The 20,106-nt window shown below is 46.8% G+C and overlaps 3 protein-coding genes and 1 long non-coding RNA gene across 6 annotated transcripts; 1 reads left to right on the top strand and 3 right to left on the bottom strand.

Annotated features, from left to right (window-relative positions):
* Positions 1-316: 316 nt before the first annotated feature.
* si:dkey-14d8.1 (zinc finger protein ZFP2) lies at positions 317-6,594 on the bottom strand. Of its 3 annotated transcripts, none has more exons than XM_061807436.1 (7): positions 6,370-6,594; positions 4,991-5,199; positions 4,629-4,727; positions 4,468-4,557; positions 4,163-4,273; positions 3,826-3,949; positions 317-3,336 (listed from the first exon to the last, which is right to left on the bottom strand). In XM_061807436.1, exons 2-7 carry the CDS (start codon positions 5,159-5,161, stop codon positions 1,682-1,684), a joined length of 2,250 nt encoding a protein of 749 aa, XP_061663420.1. In that variant the 5' UTR covers positions 5,162-5,199; positions 6,370-6,594; the 3' UTR covers positions 317-1,681. The 3 variants fall into 3 exon arrangements, with proteins under 3 accessions (XP_061663420.1, XP_061663419.1, XP_061663421.1); XM_061807435.1 differs by lacking the exon at positions 6,370-6,594 and adding an exon at positions 5,933-6,295; XM_061807437.1 differs by lacking the exon at positions 6,370-6,594 and adding an exon at positions 5,684-5,807.
* Positions 6,595-6,694: 100 nt separating this feature from the next.
* On the bottom strand, positions 6,695-13,796 carry LOC133493966 (uncharacterized). The gene is made up of 8 exons (XM_061807968.1): positions 13,793-13,796; positions 12,227-12,306; positions 12,050-12,157; positions 11,905-11,961; positions 11,663-11,821; positions 11,435-11,594; positions 10,317-10,417; positions 6,695-9,313 (listed from the first exon to the last, which is right to left on the bottom strand). The coding sequence occupies exons 1-8, from the start codon at positions 13,794-13,796 to the stop codon at positions 9,173-9,175; spliced, it is 810 nt and encodes a 269-aa protein (XP_061663952.1). The 3' UTR covers positions 6,695-9,172.
* Positions 12,569-19,295, top strand: lmod2b (leiomodin 2 (cardiac) b). The gene is made up of 6 exons (XM_061807144.1): positions 12,569-15,191; positions 15,545-15,952; positions 16,331-16,591; positions 16,660-16,863; positions 16,936-17,382; positions 18,574-19,295. The coding sequence occupies exons 1-6, from the start codon at positions 14,916-14,918 to the stop codon at positions 18,598-18,600; spliced, it is 1,623 nt and encodes a 540-aa protein (XP_061663128.1). The 5' UTR covers positions 12,569-14,915; the 3' UTR covers positions 18,601-19,295.
* LOC133493606 (uncharacterized) lies at positions 15,959-17,095 on the bottom strand. The gene is made up of 3 exons (XR_009793059.1): positions 16,958-17,095; positions 16,733-16,860; positions 15,959-16,110 (listed from the first exon to the last, which is right to left on the bottom strand). It is a non-coding gene; the product is annotated as an uncharacterized LOC133493606 (long non-coding RNA).
* Positions 19,296-20,106: the final 811 nt, after the last annotated feature.

Raw genomic sequence — 20,106 nt, 5'->3', positions numbered from 1 at the left:
CACTTCATCACATTTTCATTAAGTGAGTCTGACCTGAATGACTACTAAAAATGGTTCAAGTTTTGACTTCATGATCATTTTTGCTGTGGCTTTTTTAAAAAGTGAGTAAAGGAGAGCAATCAAACAAATGGGAGCGCGAAACTCCCAATGGAGTTAAAGAGGAGGCGGGCAAATTAAAGTCGTTAGGACAAAAACATTTTTAAGCGTTAATAGCGTTGACTGCCTCAGGACCGGCAAGGAAGATTAATGGCAGGTGTCATCACTGTATATGAAGATTAATGAGTATGTGAAATAAAGACACTCGTGTCATCTTTATCACTTTTATTGTTCCGAGGTGTACAGATATAACATGTTTGCACATCAAAAAAAAGAAAGCTCTTATTACGATGATGCTGAAAGTTACACTCGTAATCCACTAATGCGCCACCCGCCTAAAAGAAAGCAAACTACATTACAAAATGAGATCTAAAGCGGACCTGTGCCCTATGCGAATATCAGAATACTACAAATGTCAGTCACATGCACTGGAATAAAACTGATGAAAAGAAAACATTTGATATCTCTTTTTCTTAACAAATGAAAAAAAGATTAATAGCAATTGCCTGTCCATCTAAAACAACAACAACAAAAAACATTGCTGTAGAGGAAAGCTACTTCCGAGCAAAGCAAAATAAAATGTTAAGAAGCTGGCTGACTAAGTCATAATTGATAGTGGAAACAAAATGTAAAAAAAAAAGCTTGATAACAGATGAGTCTTGTCTTCACTTTTGGATGCCTTTTCAAGTGCCTTTAAAATTAACAGCTGTGGCATGAGATACATTTGATTTCAATTTTTTTCCCCCAAAGAAATGAATGGAATTGCCATACCAGTCTTTCCCCAAAAACAACAAAACCTGCTGGAATCTACTAAAAGGGCACTCCAGATTAGTGTCCTTGATAAAAGCTGAACTTGAAATTGAAATTTGTCAAAATCTTCGGAATTCCGGCCTTTCAATCATAAATACTCAAATTTCTGGGGTCCGCCATGAAAGCAGGTTGATTAAATGTGTTTGATCAAAATAAACTGTTCACAAATGTCCATTTTTACTTGCAAAATAAAAATCTATTGATCTTATTTTCTAATGTTATGGACCAAACGGGTAACTGAGTGATCATCATTTTTTTTATGCACCCCCCCCCCCCGTCAATTTGAAATAATCTCTGGTATATAGCAAGAATATTCATGGTTCTACGCAGGGGATAAAAACTGAGTGCTGTTACATTTTTGTTCAGTTCAATGTGTAAATGGTTAAAGCCCTAGAACAGGGGTGTCAAAGTCATTTTTCTCGCGATCCACATAAAATCATGCGGCGGGCCGGATCTGGCCCCCGGGCCTTGACTTTGACACCTGTGCACTAGAACATCCAATTTTTTTTTTTTAAGCTTTAGCATTACGATAGCGGACAGAAGGGCTAAACTGTCGTTACATCCGTAATGTGTGATTCTTTGTCATCGGGGAGTGGCAATAGAGATCTTTTGAAGAATTTTTCACTAAGTGTAGCTGCCACATTGCCGCTTGTTGTGAAGTGAGTTGAGGAACTTGTATCGCAAGCTCGTTAGTCAAGGCAAAGGAAATAAAAAAGAAAATAAAAAAATCAATACGGTGGACTCACAAGCACCTCAAGGCACCACTATATTCCCGTCAATATTCATCAATTCCTTCCTCCTCTTCCTCCTCGTCAAACTTCTTCTTGAGGGAGTTTTTCTTCTGCTTGCCCCTGTTCCTGCGCTTGGCAGCCAAGTCCGGGTTGGACTCGCGCAGGTGCATCAGCTCGTGGGTCTTCAGCAGGCCCGGGACGGTGAAGCCCTTCCCGCACGTTTCGCACATCCAGGGCTTCTTGCACGAATGAGTCCGTTTGTGGACGTTGAGGTGCGACGCCAGCTTGTACGTCTTTCCGCACACCTCGCAGCTGAAGGGCCGCTCGTTGGTGTGCAGCCGGATGTGGACCTTCAGATTTCCCACCTGCGTGAAGCTCTTCTCGCATATGGAGCAGCGGTACGGTCTCTCCCGGGTGTGGATGCGCAGGTGTACCCTCAGGCAGTACTTGCTGGAGAACTTCTTCTGGCACACGGGGCAGGGGATCTTGGCCTTGGGGATGTGGTCCTGCTGGTGTCGTTTCAGGTCCGAGAGGTAAACGAAGGTTTTGCCGCACTGCGAGCAGAGGTACTGACGGTCGCCGATGTGGTAGCCCATGTGCCGCTTCAGCAGGCTGGGCACCAGGAAGCGCTTGCCGCAGCGCTCGCACATGTGCGGGCGGTCCCGGGTGTGCCACCGCTCGTGGTTGCTCAGTTTGAAGGCGGTCGGGAAGCTCTTGTTGCAGTGCTTGCACGGGAACGTCATCTGGCTGGTGTGGCACTCCATGTGCCTCTTGAAGTAGGTGGACTGCGTGAAGCCCTTGTTGCAGATGTCGCAGTAGAAGGGCTTCTGGCCGCTGTGGGCCAGCATGTGCTTGGTGAGGCTCTGCAACTTGGCGAAGCACTTGCCGCACTGGCCGCAGGCGTACGGCCGCGCTGTGCTGTGCGTCTTCAGGTGGTTGTTGAGGAAGGCCTGCGTGCGGAAGCTTTTGTTGCACGACGTGCACCCGAAGGGCTTCTCGCCCGTGTGGATGCGCTCGTGGTCCATGAGCTTGGATTGGTACGGGAAGCTCTTGTCGCACATGCTGCAGTTGAAGCGGTCGGCGGGGGGCCGGATTTGCTTCTTTCTCCGGATGCTTGGCCTGGAGTAGTCGTCATCGCTAAGCCTGTCAGGGGGGAGCGGCGGCAAGGCCGGGAGGGAGATGGTGTTGGTGGCTATCTGCGACACCCACTGATGCAGGGTCACTCGCTGCGTTTGGACCTTTTGCCCATCTTTTGTCACTGTGAACTGCGGCGACGCACTTTTCACGGGCGCCGACACGACCTTAAATGGGATGGACTTCAAGGGCGTTCGTGGTGGTTCCGACCTCTCCGCTGCCACGACGTCGTCGCCTCCTTTGCTTTGCTCCGCCTCCGGGCCCAGATTCGCCTCAGAAACCGCAGTTTTTTGGAGACCCTTTGCGGCTTCGCTACTGGCTGCGGTATCGACCTGAGAGGTGGCGACAAGGACCGCCACGTCGTCCGACTGGTCCGAAATGTCACCCAAGTCGTCGTGGTCGGGGAGCGGGCTTGCGATCGGAGGGCTGACTACGGGCTGTGGAGCGGGAGGGGGAGGGGGAGGGGGAGGAGGAGGCGGCGGAGGAGGAGGAGGAGGCTCGACGGGTTTGGGTCGGAAGGCGAGCGACGAGAGCACACAGTCGCCCACTGAAGACGAGATGGTTGCTAGACATATGGGAGAAGTTTTGGTTAAGGTCCTCAAGGAAAACAGATGGAAGAGAGTTCACTGCTACCAGTCATTTACTGAATTCATTATTCTACAAATTATCCCATCGATTAATCAGAAAAAAACTATTTTGCAACATGTGGTTGCCATCCTCAAGTTCTACACTGTTATCATCCGTGACTTTGAGTGTGTGTGTGGCCTAAAAGGTCGGGCCTGGTCTGGTGAGTGACGTGGGAGTCAGCAAATGACAACAGAAAGTTGTCTGTTTCTCTCAGTGGAGAAGAATAACTTCGACATACTTCCTTGACACCAATTAACAAGGAATTTGGCCCCATTTTGTGGTAATTTATGGTGTTACAGAATGTGCAAAAGAAAAAAAAAAAAAAAAAAAAAAAAGGATAAGCGTGATAATATGGTCCGGGGTTTCTTGTCATGGCACCATTTAGTGTGAGGTCAGATAATCTGCTATGAAGCAAGCGAGTTCATACCTTTACCAGACAGGAGGCCCTTGGACTGCTGGTACAGGAGGAGAGTTTTGAGGTCGTTGCCTTCTGGGATGAAGCCTCCACATGCTTCTAGATTAGCGGACTCTGATGAGATCATGGCACTGAGCTGAGGTGGAAAAAGATGAGTCAGTGTTACAGACCCTTAACTGCGGATGACCACATTTTATCAATTTTTGGTGCGCTTAGGCGGAGGGAGAGCAGCTGAATTGTGGTTAGCAAGAGTCTCACAGTCGAGAGGTCCCGCGTTCAAATGCGGCGTTTACACGTTCTCCCCGCGCTTGGGTTTGTTTTCTCCTGGAACGCGTGGCGGAGTGTGTACCTGGGAGAGGTTGGGGACAGGAAGCAGTTGCTCCAACTTGCACACCAGGCCGGCGGTCAGAGTCTGCAGCGCCGTGTCAAACTTGGTGCCATACTGAACCGGGAACACTTCCTGTGGGATAAAATCCAACGCCTGAGCTTCCATGACAGCGGAGACCTCCAAAATCTGGGAAAGCTGACCAACGCCACAGTTATCGCGGAGACAGCTTTTGTGATTATGATTATACAGGCCACATGAATCCACTGTCTCCATGACAACTTGAACCGGAGCCCAACAATGTACTGTTCCAGGAAGTCAGAGCGTACCTTAAAGAAGTGTTTCCGCTCGGCGGGGCTCTTCAGCAGATTCTGGACCAGCACCATGAAGTTGGTTTGACATTTCTCCACTTCCACGTCCTTTCGTGACGGAAACGAGTCAATGTTTAACGCTGCTTATGTTTCGGAAAGAAGAGTGTTGACATTCTTACCGCCGGATGTGTACTTGTAGTGATCTTTAGTTTATTTATTAGTATTTGAATAGTGCGGGAGTCTGGTTGCCCCTCCCTCTGAAGCAAATCCAAAATGATCTAAAAGAAGAAATCAGTTATTATCCAAGTATAATGGTACCTCGAATCAGAAGACACATTTTCACATTAGACGGAGTTGTTTTGTTGATTTTATAGCTTTGTGTTGTGAGCCAAATTGCATTTTAATCCTTCAGATGAGGAAAATTGATGTGCTATATAAATTAACTGAGTTATGGAACTAATTAAACGAGTTGGTGACGGTATCACGGTACCGCAGAGTAGTTGGATTTGTGGACGCGTAAATAGCCAAGATACCCCCTTACCCTCGCCCTCAAACCCAAGACGAGCTGGGCCGTCTGCTTGAAACTCATGAGCTCCGGGACGGTCTGCGTCACCATGGTGACAAACTCTTCCACCTTCGTGTACTGCCTGACATTCCTCTGGCGGATCACCTGCCACATGAAGGAGTACGTCAACTGCAGCGGGGAGGCCATCAGTCGGAGGGAGGCCAGCGGGAGAGCCCCTCCACCGCCTAGGAGGGCCACAACAAGCAGTTAGGGCCCCATAAAAGAAGCCATCCATCTATGTACTGTTGTGTGTGTCCGAGTTAGGGTTACAGAGGAGAGACTCTTGTGCAACACGTGGAGAACACCCGGGATTGGTCGCCCAATCAATCGCTGGACATATTGAGTAGCAGTTTCGGCCATGTGCAGTGTGTGCATCAGCACTGGGCGGCATTGGTCTTCGGGTGGGGTCACTTTAACTTGCCCCAGAATTACATTTTAGAAATGAAAATAACTGGCGCATGCTGATGAACATAATGGGCGCAAACGCTGGTTATTGTGCACATAAACCGGAAGCGTAAATAAGCAATCGTTGCAAAGCGAATGCAAATGAGCCGAACCGTGCTACATGAACGGAACGAGCGCCCAAATGCATGAGTTTTCAGGAGGAACAACTGATCGAATAAAGTGCTCGATTGCGATTACGACATTAAGGGAAGCAGCAAAACCCACCATGCAATGAGCGATCGGAACATCCGGGCAACTCCTGTTTAATATTACTCAAGCGCGTCCAGGGTCTCGTGTGCTATTTCACTTCGCCACGCAGGCCAAAATTAAGCGTTGGTGCAACATATACAGTTTTATTTAACTGTCGTTTTCCATCTTATGTATAGCGACGGATTGAAAGAAAAAAACCACGCATTTTATTCAACTGTTCATGGCGGCAGCTGTTAGCTTGCCAACGTTAGCTTAGCAACTTACCAGCACCCTCGGACCGCCTCTCCATTCTCTTGCCGCCGGGCAACGTTGCAAACTCACGGGGGTACAAACGAGTTACAAAAAAAGCTGAAAGTGTGACGTTTGCTTAAAAATATATGATAAAATTAAATTACATGTGTTTTTCTCGAACGTCAAGCCAGGAACAATAATGGCGACCGTGGCTTTAGCTTTCCAAAACAAAAGCTCAGTTATTTCCGGCGGAAATGATTGCATAAATAAAAGCAACGCATTGTTGAAATGGGATGTTGCGTTTGCGTACATCGAAAACTAGAAATCTAATTTGTAAACTTTCAAAAAATACTTTACAATTACTGTATTATATTCCATTTCAAGACAGAGAAAACGGAACGCCAAGATAATCAATTTAACAAAGCGTTTACAGACTTGTTAGATGCAAAAAAAAAACAAAAAACTCTTACCTTTCAGTGATTATCTAATCGTGTACCTAAATATTCTCTTACATAATGCATTAAAGTAGCATTGCAATGATGAACTATTTCTCTCCTTTTGTCTTATTATTAACACCATCTTTTCAATTAATATTCAAATAAGAAGGCACTCAGCGGCTGTCTGGTTGAGCTTCTTTCTCCTTTGAAATTTGCAAAACACCACAAAAACGATCCTCACGCACGTCGTTTTCTTAACGCCGTATAATCGTCACAATCAAATATGTGACTCACGACCACTGACATGAGCACAAGATCAAAGGATCCAGCACAAAAAAAAATTTTTGATTGACACTTTAATAATAATAAAAAAAAACATTTAAATACGTTGCATTCAAGTGGGGCGCAACGACGATGCGTCATACCGAGCCTATTTCTAATTGTACTTCAATTTCGGTTTTACAATGTGGCTAAATAAGGCAAACGAGATAGAAACACGTTTAAACAGGTTGTAGATTTGTAATTGTGTTCAAAAAGAGCAGGGCCAAACACAGAATATCATTTCACACTTTGAGTATAATGAACAGTTTATGATCATATAATACTGGCGAAAACAGTTAAAAATGTTCAGAGTTCGTACAAAAACGTGTAAGATGAGGAAAAGTGTTCACTGCATTTTGTTGTAGAATCACTTACGTTAAATATACTTCCCCTGGAAGTTTCAATAGATGCAACTATTTTAATACTAATTCCACACTGGAATGTACACTACACATAAAAAGTTATGATGTTTGGTTTTGAGGTGAAACTCTGGGATGAAACTGAAACATGAAATAGTTGTCCATTCAAAAGTGTACATCAGGTCAAATTAAGTTCGCCATTAAATGTTGCGTTTTAAGTTCATGATCAAATTGTACCTCCATCCATTTACTTAGCCGCTTATCCTCGCAAGGGTCCCGGGGAGTGCCGGAGCCTATCCCAGCTGTCAACGGGCAGCCCTGAACTGGTTGCCAGCTAATCGCAGGGCACATGGGGACAGACGACAGCCACACCCACAATCACACCGAGGGGCAATTTTGAGTGTCCAATTAAAGTTGTATGGTTTTGGGATGTGGGAGGAAACCGGAGTGCCCGGAGGAAACCCACTCAGGCACGGGGAGAGCATGCAAACTCCACACAGGCGGGTCTGGTATTGAACCCGTGACCTCAGAACTGTGAGGCCAGCGCTTTACCAGCTGACCCACCGTGCCACCCCAAATTGCACCTGAAAGGCAAATTTTCGTAACTTTTTCCAACAAGTGTAGAACGTCATCAACGTTGCGGCTGTTTGCATTGACGTATATTTTAACAAAGGACTTCCATGGAAAACAATCATTGGAATACTGAAAAAACAGTTATTGGAAAATTAATCAGGGTTCGCAGTTGCGTGCGGTCAACAGAGATTCCTGGCGCGTTTACTCATCGGCCTCGGTCGACATCAGTCGGGTTGGTAAGTGGCATTTCCTCCGGCCTACGGTCACGTCTTTTGTGGGCCGAGAACAAGCGTCCCTCTTATTCTCCTCATTGAGCTCATCCGCCTGTCCGTCCATCCGTTCGTCTGTATATCGTCGACGCTCCTGTCTTCCCTCTGTGTGTGTGTGTGTGTGTGTGTGTGTGTGTGTGTGTGTGTGTGTGACACATCCCGGACAAGAGCGCTCCCTCTCCACACAGTCATGTTCTCATGATCGAAACAGCATTGACTCAGTCAATGAGGCATTAGAAAGTCCGTTTTTTTTTTTTTTTTGTTTTGCTGCGGCGCAGAACTGGAAGAAGAAGAAGTGATGTATCGCGGGTGGAAAGGGGGGGACACAATGGAGGGATTCACATCCCGTCTGGCCGCGGCTATCTTTGCCATCTGCTCCGAGCTTTGATACACAAAGCGGGACCCTTGTTGAACCGCGGGCGCAGTGTTGTTTGCGACCGGCGGCTTCGCCATCTGTGACCGATCATCGCAATGTCAACAACAAGTGGCTCCGGCGCATCACAAAAACACCAAGACGTGTGTAATCAAACTCGTATCAAAAAGCATTACGACACCTGCATAACGTGCTGATAGTTGAGTCAAAGTCGATTAATCGAGGACGTCATCGACATCTCAAGCAAGTCCGAGGAAGAGGTCGAACTTTGGGATTAAACGCTTAGCCCCAAATCATTTTAGCACAGGTTACCTCAAGTCACCTTTGCAGTCTTACCTGCTCTATCTGGTCTTCATAAATAGAGTTGACCAGTCACGTGGGACAGCTGTATGATTGGCAAGTTTATCGAACCTGAATGTGCGTATGACAGCTCTTCGCGTCTCTCGTGTAGTCTCGAGTCTTTTAGTTTTTGCCAAGTCACCGAAGTCGATTGGAGTCTGTGTCGCGATGATTTGAGTGGCCAAGTCTGCCTCCGGGACACCTGGATCTGATACCGCAGGTCGTCCATTTGATGATCGGTGTTCTTCCGCAGCAAGTCCATCTGAGCATGCTTTTACTTCTCCAACAGACCCGGTTTCCCAACGGTCCAAACTCCGGTGACAGCAGATTTTACACCTTGTAACATTGCAGGAATCCATGCGTCATGCTCTGCCATTTGCCTTTGCAGTTTTTAGATTTACCAGCGGCAAACCACATAACGACTAAGTGGTTCTTTCCAGTTCCTTAAGTCCATATATGGTTTTGTACAATATGTGGCCCAGGAAAATTCTGCGTCAGGGTAACCGCACATTAACCTTCGCAGTAGGTGGTGTCAATTTGACGCTCAGCATCTCGCCAGAGCCCGTCCCGGACAGATCCTTTCCCCCCTTGGTCTTTATTCTTCATCTGCTTTCGTTGCCGCCGCCGCCCTCCTCCGTGAGCGTGTCGCCGGCCCTTTGAAGCGGGATGGAGACGGACACGCTGGGAACGGCGTCACAAGGCGCCATCTCCAGGTCCTCAGCGCGGTGTCTTGGAGATGCGACCTGAAGAAAATCACGATGAGTTAATCACCAAGCGGACGTCGTTAGGTGAGCTAATAGGGAGCCATAAAATACTGCTGAATATTTTATGAACACTTGTTAACGGGGATTTCCTTTAAGTGCACACCAAGACGAGAGAACATCATTATTCAGGCTTAGTTGGACCCCCCCCCCCCTTGGAGATTTCATGTAATGAGATTTTTTTTTCTTCCAAAATCTGGAGTCATCCATCCATCCATTTTCTTTGCCGCTTATCCTCACGAGGGTCGCAGGGAGTGCTGGAGCCTATCCCAGCTGTCTATGGGCAGGAGGCGGGGTACACCCTGAACTGGTCGCCAGCCAATCGCAGGGCGCATAGAGACAAACAGCCGCACTCACAATCACACCTAGGGGCAATCTAAGGTGTCTGTAGACATATTTTTTATTATTCACGTGGATTTATGGTCTTTGTTACAACTATATTTTCTTAATCACATTATTAAAATAAGATAGCTTTTTATTAGTCTGGTTTGGATTTGTATTAAATCAAAAGTCATGGATGATTTGCACTCAATTTCTAGTATTTTATATAGTCCACGAATGAGCTGTATGAGTATTAATGATTGATATGAGCTCCAGTTTTAATTTATGACATTAATTTGTCCGATAAACTCTTTGGCCAACAGAAAAATGTCTTTCTTTTCAATAGACAAACTCTAAAATATCTTTATGCAAAACGCACGGCCGCAGTGCCTGGATTGTGCAGTTGGAGGCGTGTCAACGATACCACGATAAATAGTAAGTATGCCAAAAAAAATGAAAAAAAACTTGCCCTGTTTCAGTTTGGAAGCTTTCAAGCGACTGTTTGCAAGGCGATTATATTGTTTGCATAATGTTAATATGTTCTCGTCGACGCAGGAACGAAGACACCGTAAAACGAACCGCCTGAAATCGTACACGGGGCGGTTACGCAGTGAACGTGTGAGTGAACGTGACGGCGCCCGGCGTTCTAATTTCATCCACTCACCCGCCACACGATGAGAACGACGCAAGCTGTCACAGGGACGAGCACCAGCAGCAACGGCGTTCTTTTCCACCATCTGGAATCGCGACCCTCCTTGCGATCCCCTGCGGGAAGGACATGTTATCGGGAAATATTCCGTCCATCCGTTACCCGGGCCGCTTATCCTCACAAGGGTGGCGGCAGTGCAGGAGGTGGGGTACACCCTGGACTGGTTGCCAGCCCACCGCAGTATCGGGAAATATTCTAATTAAAAAATCTGACCACGGGCTGTCCAAATATTTCATTATATTGAACCATCAAACTATTGTCCATACTAACAAAAACTGTGATTGTATGGTGATAATCATTTTTAAATTACTAAAATTTTTTTTAGCAGATTTGCACAGCAACATAGCAACATTTGTAGCTGTTGCTAAACAAAATTCAAAAGGTTTGATTGTAAGTGCTCCATTGGCTGACCAGCACGAAATCTACTGTAAAAATTTTACAATTTTTAAAAACTTTATTCATACACGTTAGTGCATTGAAAGCACAGTTCTGTATTAAAGATAAAATACATATTGGGAAGAAATTCTCCCTGACCTTCGATCTGGCATCCTCACACATGCTCCAAACAAAAAAAAAAAACATGAGTGAGATTCCCTTGCCCTGCCACACCCGCTGACATCTGGATTTTGGCCTTTTCTACTGCCACTTCTTCTTCTCCCCCCCCCCCCCCACCACCACCTCAAGTTGATTTTTGTGACTTGTGGACTTGTCAAGCCCTTTGAGACTATTTTTCAATTAAGGGCTATAGGAAAAAATGATATGACTTATAATTGTCCATCCACCCATCCATTTTCTTAGCCGCTTATCCTCACAGGGGGCGCGGGGAGTGCTGGAGCCTATCCCAGGTGTCAACGGGCAGGAGGCGGGGTACACCCTGAACTGGTCGCCAGCCAATCGCAGACTTATAATTGTCCATCCAGTATTTGAGTGTGAGTTTGTCCGTGATTGGCTGGCAATTAGTGGCGGATACTTACGTGTACCGTGTACTTTACCCAAAGTCTTTGCCCCAGTCACTTCTGCTTCCGCACTTAACGCAAATATTGGACGCGCGCTTTATAGACACGCACGCTTACCTGGTGCATTTGCCGTATTGAGACACGGCGGCGGCTTGCAGGAGAAGTTGGACGCCTCTTGACCTGCAACATGGAGGATATCCTCGATGTAGTCGAAATACAGCTCATTCTTCAAGCTCCCCTCCCGGTAGTGACACTGGAAGACTTGCATCGCCGTTTCCTGCGCGACAACGTCCGGTGAAATTCCCGCACGCTAAGACTGAATACAGGACGGCCCTGTCGACTGACCAGTTCCTGGTGGTCGAATGTGAAGCGCAAACTCTTCAGCATGGCGATGAAGACCAGGATGTTCTCCTTGTTGGAGGAGTCGGCGCCAAACATGTTGGCCAGTTTGCGAAGACTCTGCTCCAAAGGGTAGACGTTCAGCACCACCCAGCACGCACCGGCCTAAGAAATACACCACCGACTGAGAATAAGAAGATATTTTTCTTTCCGTTTAAGGTCGAAGGCGATATTTCTCACATACATACCACTTCTTTGGGAATGTAATGAACAGGAATCTCATAATCGGAAGGGATGTTGTGCTTCTAAAAGAAGCGACGTCAATCGAATTAAAACCAACAACCATGTGTGTGTGTGTGTGGGGGGGGGGGTGCATGTTTTTCAAAAGCTCACCAGAAGCGACAGCTTGCTCACATCATCAGTTATTGGGGCTCCGAATTTCCCACAGCACAGATTCAAACTCGCGAGCAGACTGAGGAGGACACAAGGTGCCTTGAAGATCTGCAAAGTAGTCCTCACATTAGGGACGCCGTGTGATCATATAACAATGACACCGTCACTAAGTTGCACCTCGTGCTGTGGCCTGGCACGATGGCAAATGAAAATGCCGCGGCATATAACACCGAAAGTCAATATTGTCTCACTGCAGGCTTAGCACAGGCTCATCTGCCTTTGTCAACATAAGAAGTCAAAACAAATGTCAGCTTTCACTTACGAATAAAAAAAAAAACATCATCAAATTCTCCCTTTTTTTTTTTTTTTTTTACTGCGTTGAGAAATATCCTCTGAAACACAGAATGCCATTGTTCAAATGTGTACTCAGATGACAGCCCGTATGTGTTATACACAATACAAGACTGGATAGCAAATGAGTCAAAAACACAAAAATAAAACAAGCAGACTTACTTTCTCCCTCATATGGAGCACAAATGCGAGGCTGGCCAAATCCGCTGCATGAAAGTCAGTCTTTATAATCCGAAGCTGGAGATAACTGCGAGCCCATGTGTGTGTGTGTGTGTGTGTGTGTGCGTTTGTGCGTGGGGGTGTGTGCATTTGTGTGTGTGCGCAAGGTCCAAGCAGTGAAACTTGAGGATGGGCCAGCCGTCTGCCTGCCTCTCCACGCAGACCGGCGGAAGGCTTTTTGAAGGACCGGAGAGGCCGCCTACAGGCTGAGTCACCGTGTCACACGTTGACCCACGTCTGAGACTTCACCCGTCGTCGGTGGCGCGTGGGCGCCCGGGCTCGGAACGCGGATGGGTGTATTCCGCTCGGAATATGCGAGGGTTATCCCCGAGAGCTGCTCCATTTGAATGTAAATGAATGCAGGTTGCTCTTCCGCCGAAGGAATTTTCGGCTTTGATATTCAACCGAGCGCATCTGCTTATCATGCAGCAGACACAAATGATGTTATTTTTCAGTTCCCGATAACACGCGGTAGCTTTATAATGACTGATCCCGTGACAGCCGTCGGTGAGTTCCACTTGAATCAGTAGCAGTCACAAAAGAGAGGGCAGAAAACGATCCGAAATCAAGCTCATGTAAAACTGACGAAAAAGCTTGCCAAAAAGGTGTACACAAAATTCTTGCATCCATAACTGCCGTGGATGTTTATGTTTGCTAAACATCTAATGCAACCGTTTACTACACAGTCTTCGATTTTTTCACATTTTTTTTCCAACGGGCCGGTGAGAATCAGCTATGTAACCACTATAATAGCTCACAGACCCCGGAAGACGACGCTTTGGGTTTGAGATCAGCACTGCTTTTGAGCGGAAGATAAAGATTGTTGGCTCGCCACGTCGGTAACGCGGAGAAACGCAGACTCGATGGAAGTCAGAGAAGTTTGGACACCTTCGACGTGGACAGAATATTTACATGTACGGTCGAAACAGTCGAAAAAGCGTCAGTCACGATGGTGAGACGAGATGAAAGTTGAGTGCATGACAAAAGCCATGCGAAAAAAGTCACTAATATTGAATTAAAGCGTATGTATGGTGTACAATAATAAATCAGTTCAAAAGCCATCTCAGTTAAGTTTTTCTTTTTTTGTTATAGTCTGATGTGTCACAAAAGTAAAAAAATATTCATGTCCAACTCACATTTTGGTCCGAAACGGTTGCTTTTGGTGAAACCGACCCATGTCCCGTTGCTAATTGCTGGCGATGTGGGGAACGGCTTTGAAAACAGCTCGCGGTGAATTATTTCATCACGGATCAGAACAAGAATCGCTTGTGTCGTTTTGTGCCGAAAGGAGCCTTCAGTATCAGGAACGTCTCAAACATATTTGGAATTGCAATGAATACCTCTCAATCAACTAAAAATGAGTGCGGTTCTTTTTCAAAAAGCATTATTTTAAAGGAAAGGGAATATTTCAGTCACATATTTGTTTTGCGGCCAAACATGTTTCCCGTTATATTTGAATCAATCCAGTACAATCTGCCCTTTGTTTTTCTTCCAGACTATTTTTCCGGTCACCTGCATCCTATTAATTCAATGACTTTCATTTGTTTGTCAAGATTGGCTGCTGCCATGTGATCCCTTGTTGTGAGTCTGTCAAGTAGGCGGGATCTATATCTTATACATGGGTGAAACGAACAATAACATTAATAATTCATCAATTGTGAATTATACATTCAAATCACATTTCCAATTCACTTCGAAGATGCGCGTAAATCATGAGATGCTTCCCCCCGGCGGAATTGACAAAGAAGTCAATAAAAGACACGGAGAAAGCGCACATCCAAGCAGATCATAGCAAGGGCCACAAATCATGGAATCGCCCCCTAGTGGCTGCAATAGGGACGACTATGAACAATGTCCATGTACCCAGGAGAGGTTTGTTAATGGTCACGCAGGGGCAAGGTTTGTGATGCCATGTCTCCGTTTGTGTTGTGTTCTGTTCCTGGCTATGAACAAAGCCGCCGCAGCATCGGCGACGCGCCGCAACGATGACGGGCTGCAGCCGCTGAGCTCACATGCTTTTCGTGGCTCTGTTCCCTTTAGAGCGCCGGTGTACCAAAAAAAGACGCCGCATCATAGGGGCCGCCACTTTTGCTACGCGCCCTTCTGATCCCTCTCTTAAGGCCGGGGGGTGGCAGCTGCGGGAGATTAGACGCGGCGAGAGCACCGCCGCACGGAGATCTGCTTCGGACCGGAGACCGATTTTGACTTGATTCGGAATTCCAAAGGTCGGTTTAAACTAAATGTTTTTTTTTTTTTTTTTTTAATGTGAGCGGTCTAAGCTGATCCCGGTTTGACGATGAGTTGTTTCGGATACCGCCGGGAGCTGAGCAAGTACGAAGACGTGGACGAGGATGAGCTCCTGGCGTCGCTCAGTCCCGAAGAGCTGGCCGAGCTGGAGAAGGAGCTGGTGGACATCGACCCGGACGCCAACGTGCCTATTGGGCTACGGCAGAGGGACCAGACAGACAAGACCCCGACAGGGACCTTCAGCAGGGAGGCCCTCATGAAATACTGGGAAGCCGAGACCCAGAAAATCCTGGAAAATGAAATCGCTGGGGGCAGCCCTAAAACGGTCAGTACCAAATGATTACCTGAACTTTGTCATTCAGAACTGAATCGGACTGAATGTCGTTAGCACGCCTGCCTCACGGTTCTGAGGTTTTCAGTCAGAATCCGTGCTCGGGCCTTCCTGTGTTTGTCTGAAGACATTTTTGGAAAGAAATTGTCCCGGTACTTGCGAGGATTTTCTCCGGGTACTCCTACATGCCAAGCATCCACTTGATCTAGATCTCTCCCAAAGTCAGCTAAGATCGGTTCCAGCTCACCCAAATGAATAATGATCTTAAAAAGATGGGAGTGATTGCTGAACATAGAATCAAAATGTTCTTTTAAAAGCAACATACTGTTTACAATGTGTCGACACAGGATGAAGACGATGAGGATGTGAAGGACAGAAAAAGCCAATCAGAAGACGAAAAGGATGACGGAAGCGAGAAAGAGCAAGAAATGCCACAAGAGGAGGAAGAAGAGGAGGATGAAGAAGAGGAAAGCGAAGAGGAGGAGGAGGAGGAAGAGGAGGTCGTAACAGAAGAAGATGATGACGAAGAGGAAAAAGCTCACCTGGAGCCCGTAGCGCCGCCGATGCCTGTCAGCACCCCCCACCAACTGAAGCCGCAGAGGGTGGAGCCTGTCAGACTGACTCCTCCCCCTCCTCCTGCAGACCCTAACGCCAACGGGAACCCCACCGTCGTGGACGAGGCCCTGCAGCGGTCGCTGGACGACGACCCCGAGCTTACGGAAGTTAACTTGAATAACATCGACGACATCTCACAGGTACAAAATTGCCACAATTTCCATGTACCAGAGACCATAATCTAATCTCAAAACTGTACCTTACTGTCAAAAGAAGAGGGGTGTGCAACATTTGTGGCCGAATTCTTTGTGGGTGTGTTCCACCACATTGGAACAGGAGCGCAGGACGATGTTTCATCCTGATCAGAAAAAGAATAAAAGACAGCGATGGTGACAAAATAACGATAAAGTTCATCAATGCTAAATTTGTTGGCACGTCTACGGCATTTCAAGACATGTTGACGAACAGCGGGCAAAACACACGGCTTGAAACGGATTGAGTGATGCATGATAAGATAACCGAAAAGTATTTAGAACACCGTCCTAAAAGGAAAAAAAAAAATGTGGTTGTTTTTGTAGGAGACCCTGATCCGATTCGCGGAAGCTCTGAGGGCCAACACGCACGTGCGCGTCTTCAGCCTTGCCAATACCCACGCGGACGACCCGGTGGCTCTGGCCATCGCCAAAATGCTGCGGGAGAACTCGTCCATCGTGAGCCTCAACATCGAGTCCAACTACGTGAGCGGGAAGGGCGTCCTGGCACTGGTTCAAGCCCTCCCAGGAAACAACACCCTGACCGAGCTCAGATTCCACAACCAGAGGCACATCTGTGGAGGACAGGTCGGTTTCTCGGCTCGCCCCTACACGAAATGTCCTTTCATGCCGCAACATGGCTTCCTCTACTTTAGGTAGAGATGGAGATGGTGAAGATACTCCGGGAAAACCACACCTTGATCAAGCTGGGGTACCAGTTCAACCTACCCGGTCCCAGGATGAGCATGACGGGCATCCTCACCAGGAACCAGGACCGTCAGAGGCAGAAACGGCTGCAGGAGCAGAGGCAGCAGCAGGGGGCGCCGGAAGGAGCCGCCAACCCCAGAACCACCGCACTGGTAACGTCACAGGCAACATCGTTAGTACTGTCTTGTTTCTAACATGAACTTTCCTTTCCTTTCCTTTTCCAGAAAGGAACACCCTGCAGCTCACCGAGATCCTCTCCGTGGTCCTCTCCTAAAGTTCCGCGGAGCAACCTGGCCAAGAAACAGGCACCTCCTGCACCGCCACCTCCGCCCCCCCCTCCTCCGCCGCCGCCACCGCCGCCGCCGCCGCCCCCTCCTATGCCACTGCTTCCCTCTCGTCAGGAGAAGAAGAAGCCCACCCGGACCATCGCGGAGGTGATCAAATCCCACGAGGCGAGCAGCAAGAAGGCCAAGACCAAAGGGAAGAAGGGCAAGAAGGGCAAAGCCAAGGACGAGACCACCTGCATCCTCAAGGAGCTGAAGAACGCGTTGAGGCCCGTGGCGGCGGAGAGGCGGGGGGAGGACGGGAGCAGGCCGTCCACGCCCATGAGGTCGGCCCACGATCAGCTGATGGACTCCATCCGGGGCAGCAGCATCCGCAACCTGAGGAAGGTGAGGGAAACCGTCACTTCAAGCTGCTTTTTAAAATAAGAAAACAAACACGCTACAGTATTGAACTTTATAAAAACATTCAATAATAACGTTGATGAATAGTCATGAAGGCGGAACGGTGGGAAAAGCGTTGGCCTCACAGTTCTGAGGACCCAGATTCGATCCAGGCGCTGCCTGTGTGGAGGTTGGATGTTCTCCCCGTGCCTGCGTGGGTTTCCTGCGGGCACTCCGGTTTCCTCCCACATCCCAAAAACATGCAACATTAATTGGACACTCTAAATTGCCCCTAGGTGTGATTGTGAGTGCGGCTGTTTATCTCGATATGCCCTGCGATTGGCTGGCGACCAGTTCAGGGTGTACCCCGCCTCCTGCCCGTTGACAGCTGGGACAGGCTCCAGCACTACCCGCGACCCTTGTGAGGCTAAGCGGCGAAGAAAATGGATGGATGCAATAGTTATGATTTTATGCTCACTGACATTTTGCTGCTCCTACTTGTATGTGAACTGTGGCCACCAGGGGGTAGCATAGTGCACACAGTCTCAAAATTAAGATGCAATAATATTCGTCGATATTTGCAGAGGATAAAGAATAGATGCATGTGAATATTGTATGATCTGCCTGCATGTTTTCCTCTCACTTGAATATAAGTTAGTTTATAATCATTTATTTTACATCATAATTACTGGAATTACTGCATTGGCGCTAGTTTTGTTCGCTCGTTTATGGCATTTTGTATGGCTTGGTAGCTTTAAGTTAATAATTGACGTTCGTATGATGGATGTGGTTTGGTGAGATAAAAAAATAATTCTTTGTTTAAGGTGAAGTTTGCTGCTTTGTAGTAAATATAAAAATCATCGTAGGTTAAAAAAAAAAAATCAAACTCTTGCTCTGTATTAAATATAAAACAGGCATAAAAAAGAAATGATCCCCAACGCGTCTTAAGTCGTATTAATGGTCTCGCCTGAAAACTTGTTGCACTTTCGGAACGCGGCGAGTGTTTTGTTATCTTGCGGCTCGTCGCAGTGGAAAAAAAAAAGGTCAGCTCTGCCCCCAGCCGCGAAATTCCTGCCACTTAATGCTGCTATTCATAGCCGAGGTTTGATAAAGGCAGACGTAGCAACAACATCAACACTCAGTCGACGCCCGAGCGCAACCCGTTGCTGCTTCAGAAATGTGGAAATGCTCTTGCAGGTTGAACTCCCGTTGCACCTCCGATAATGGAGAAGAAAGAAGAAGTTGCCATGGTTACTGGCTGGGGCCCAGGAAGAGAAACAGTGGTTCAATAAAAAAAAAAAAAAAAGTTTGATTTTTTTATTTTGTAACTTTATTTTACTGTTAAGATCTCAAGTTGTTTACTGATGTTTTTTTTTTTGTCTTGTAAACTTGTAAATATGACGTGCTCTTGTCTGACTGAATGAAGCGTTCATTTCTAAATGCAGATTGTTTTGTTTGTCTTTTTTATTTTTTATTTTTATTTAACTTCCTATCCAGTGGCAGTTTACTGAGATGCAAATGAAGCATTCATTTTTCTCCCACCGGGGTTACTGTATACGGCGCTCACAATACGCGATGAGTGGGGGCCGATAACAATTCGACACCCTCGTCGTTGACATAAAAGAGGATATTATCATGAGCTACGTTTCGGTTGCAAGGAACAGGAAATGCTTTGTTTGTGTCATTCTGACGGACGAGGCCCGGTCGACAGATGCATGCATAGAATGTGTTTTGGGAGGTGAGAAGCGCCTTAAGACCTGCGCCAGACGTGCAAAATACTATTAACTTTTGCCGCCCGCTCTCTTCGGGGCAATCTGCACGTTGCATCCGACACTTTTAGGACTTGTGACAACACGTGTGCTGGATATCCCTCCCCTCGGAGCGCGAGCGCATTCCGTGGCCTAAGTGTTCCTAAGAATAAACTTTACTCGCAGGAAGTGGAACACTTTGTCATAAGAATCTGCCCCAGTGCCAATAAGGGGAACCCTTTCAGCGAGAGCTTCTGTGAAACACGGACACTTCCTGCATTTGAATGTGGTCAGTGACCCTGCATGTAAAATTCAGAGACACATTTGTGCTGTACACAGTAATAGAAAACCAAAAAGATACAATGGAACCCTTAATGGTGCAATATCTGTATGCGTACAGTGCATCTCTCTGGAGCCGCTCAACTGGATTTAAACTTTTTGCATTCCTTACCCATGCAGATCTCGGACGTGCTTTTAGACCGCGTGCAGGCGTGTCGCTATGGGTACACGGAGCGAGCGGAAAGTGACATACCTTGGTCTAATCCCGCTCAGACGGTCGGCAGCTGAGATGCGATACAGGGGCATTCAGCTAAAAATAAAATGGCACGTAGAATTTATGCTGTTGTTATTGACACGCTTGGGTAAACAATGGCTGGCCCCGAAACAAGAACAATGAGTTCTTTTAGTGTTCTGCTGTGCCTTGATCGTAAAATGCACTTGTACAATATTAAAATAGGCGCCCCAGTCAATAAACACCAAAATATGTCATTACCGGTACATCTCTTTATTGGAGGGTACAATGTACAATAAGTTGCATAGAACTAAACTAAATTAGCTTCAAATTCACTCTCACTCCTCCATATGTAATTGTACATTTGTCATATTAACAAAAAATATTTATATCTGTGCTAATAATATATATACTGATTATACTGTATTGACTTCCACCCATTTTAGCCAAATTGGGCTAATTGCTAATCCA

Source organism: Syngnathoides biaculeatus, chromosome 20 (genome assembly GCF_019802595.1).
Source record: "Syngnathoides biaculeatus isolate LvHL_M chromosome 20, ASM1980259v1, whole genome shotgun sequence".
Lineage (NCBI taxonomy): Eukaryota > Metazoa > Chordata > Actinopteri > Syngnathiformes > Syngnathidae > Syngnathoides > Syngnathoides biaculeatus.
The sequence above is the reverse complement of the archived record's forward strand: the minus strand, read 5'-3'. Positions and strand labels throughout refer to the sequence as shown.

Coding starts and splice junctions, on each gene's coding strand:
- lmod2b (XM_061807144.1), top strand. CDS start 14,916: ATGAGTTGTTTCGGATACCGCCGGGAGCTGAGCAAGTACGAAGACGTG. Junction 15,953..16,330: donor ACATCGACGACATCTCACAG/GTACAAAATTGC, acceptor TTGTTTTTGTAG/GAGACCCTGATCCGATTCGC. Junction 16,592..16,659: donor GGCACATCTGTGGAGGACAG/GTCGGTTTCTCG, acceptor CCTCTACTTTAG/GTAGAGATGGAGATGGTGAA.
- si:dkey-14d8.1 (XM_061807435.1), bottom strand. CDS start 5,957: ATGGAGAGGCGGTCCGAGGGTGCTG. Junction 4,558..4,628: donor CTACAAGTACACATCCGGCG/GTAAGAATGTCA, acceptor CCGTCACGAAAG/GACGTGGAAGTGGAGAAATG. Junction 3,950..4,162: donor CTGTCCCCAACCTCTCCCAG/GTACACACTCCG, acceptor TTTCCACCTCAG/CTCAGTGCCATGATCTCATC.
- LOC133493966 (XM_061807968.1), bottom strand. Junction 11,822..11,904: donor ATTACATTCCCAAAGAAGTG/GTATGTATGTGA, acceptor TGTATTTCTTAG/GCCGGTGCGTGCTGGGTGGT. Junction 9,314..10,316: donor TCGTTCTCATCGTGTGGCGG/GTGAGTGGATGA, acceptor GATTTTCTTCAG/GTCGCATCTCCAAGACACCG.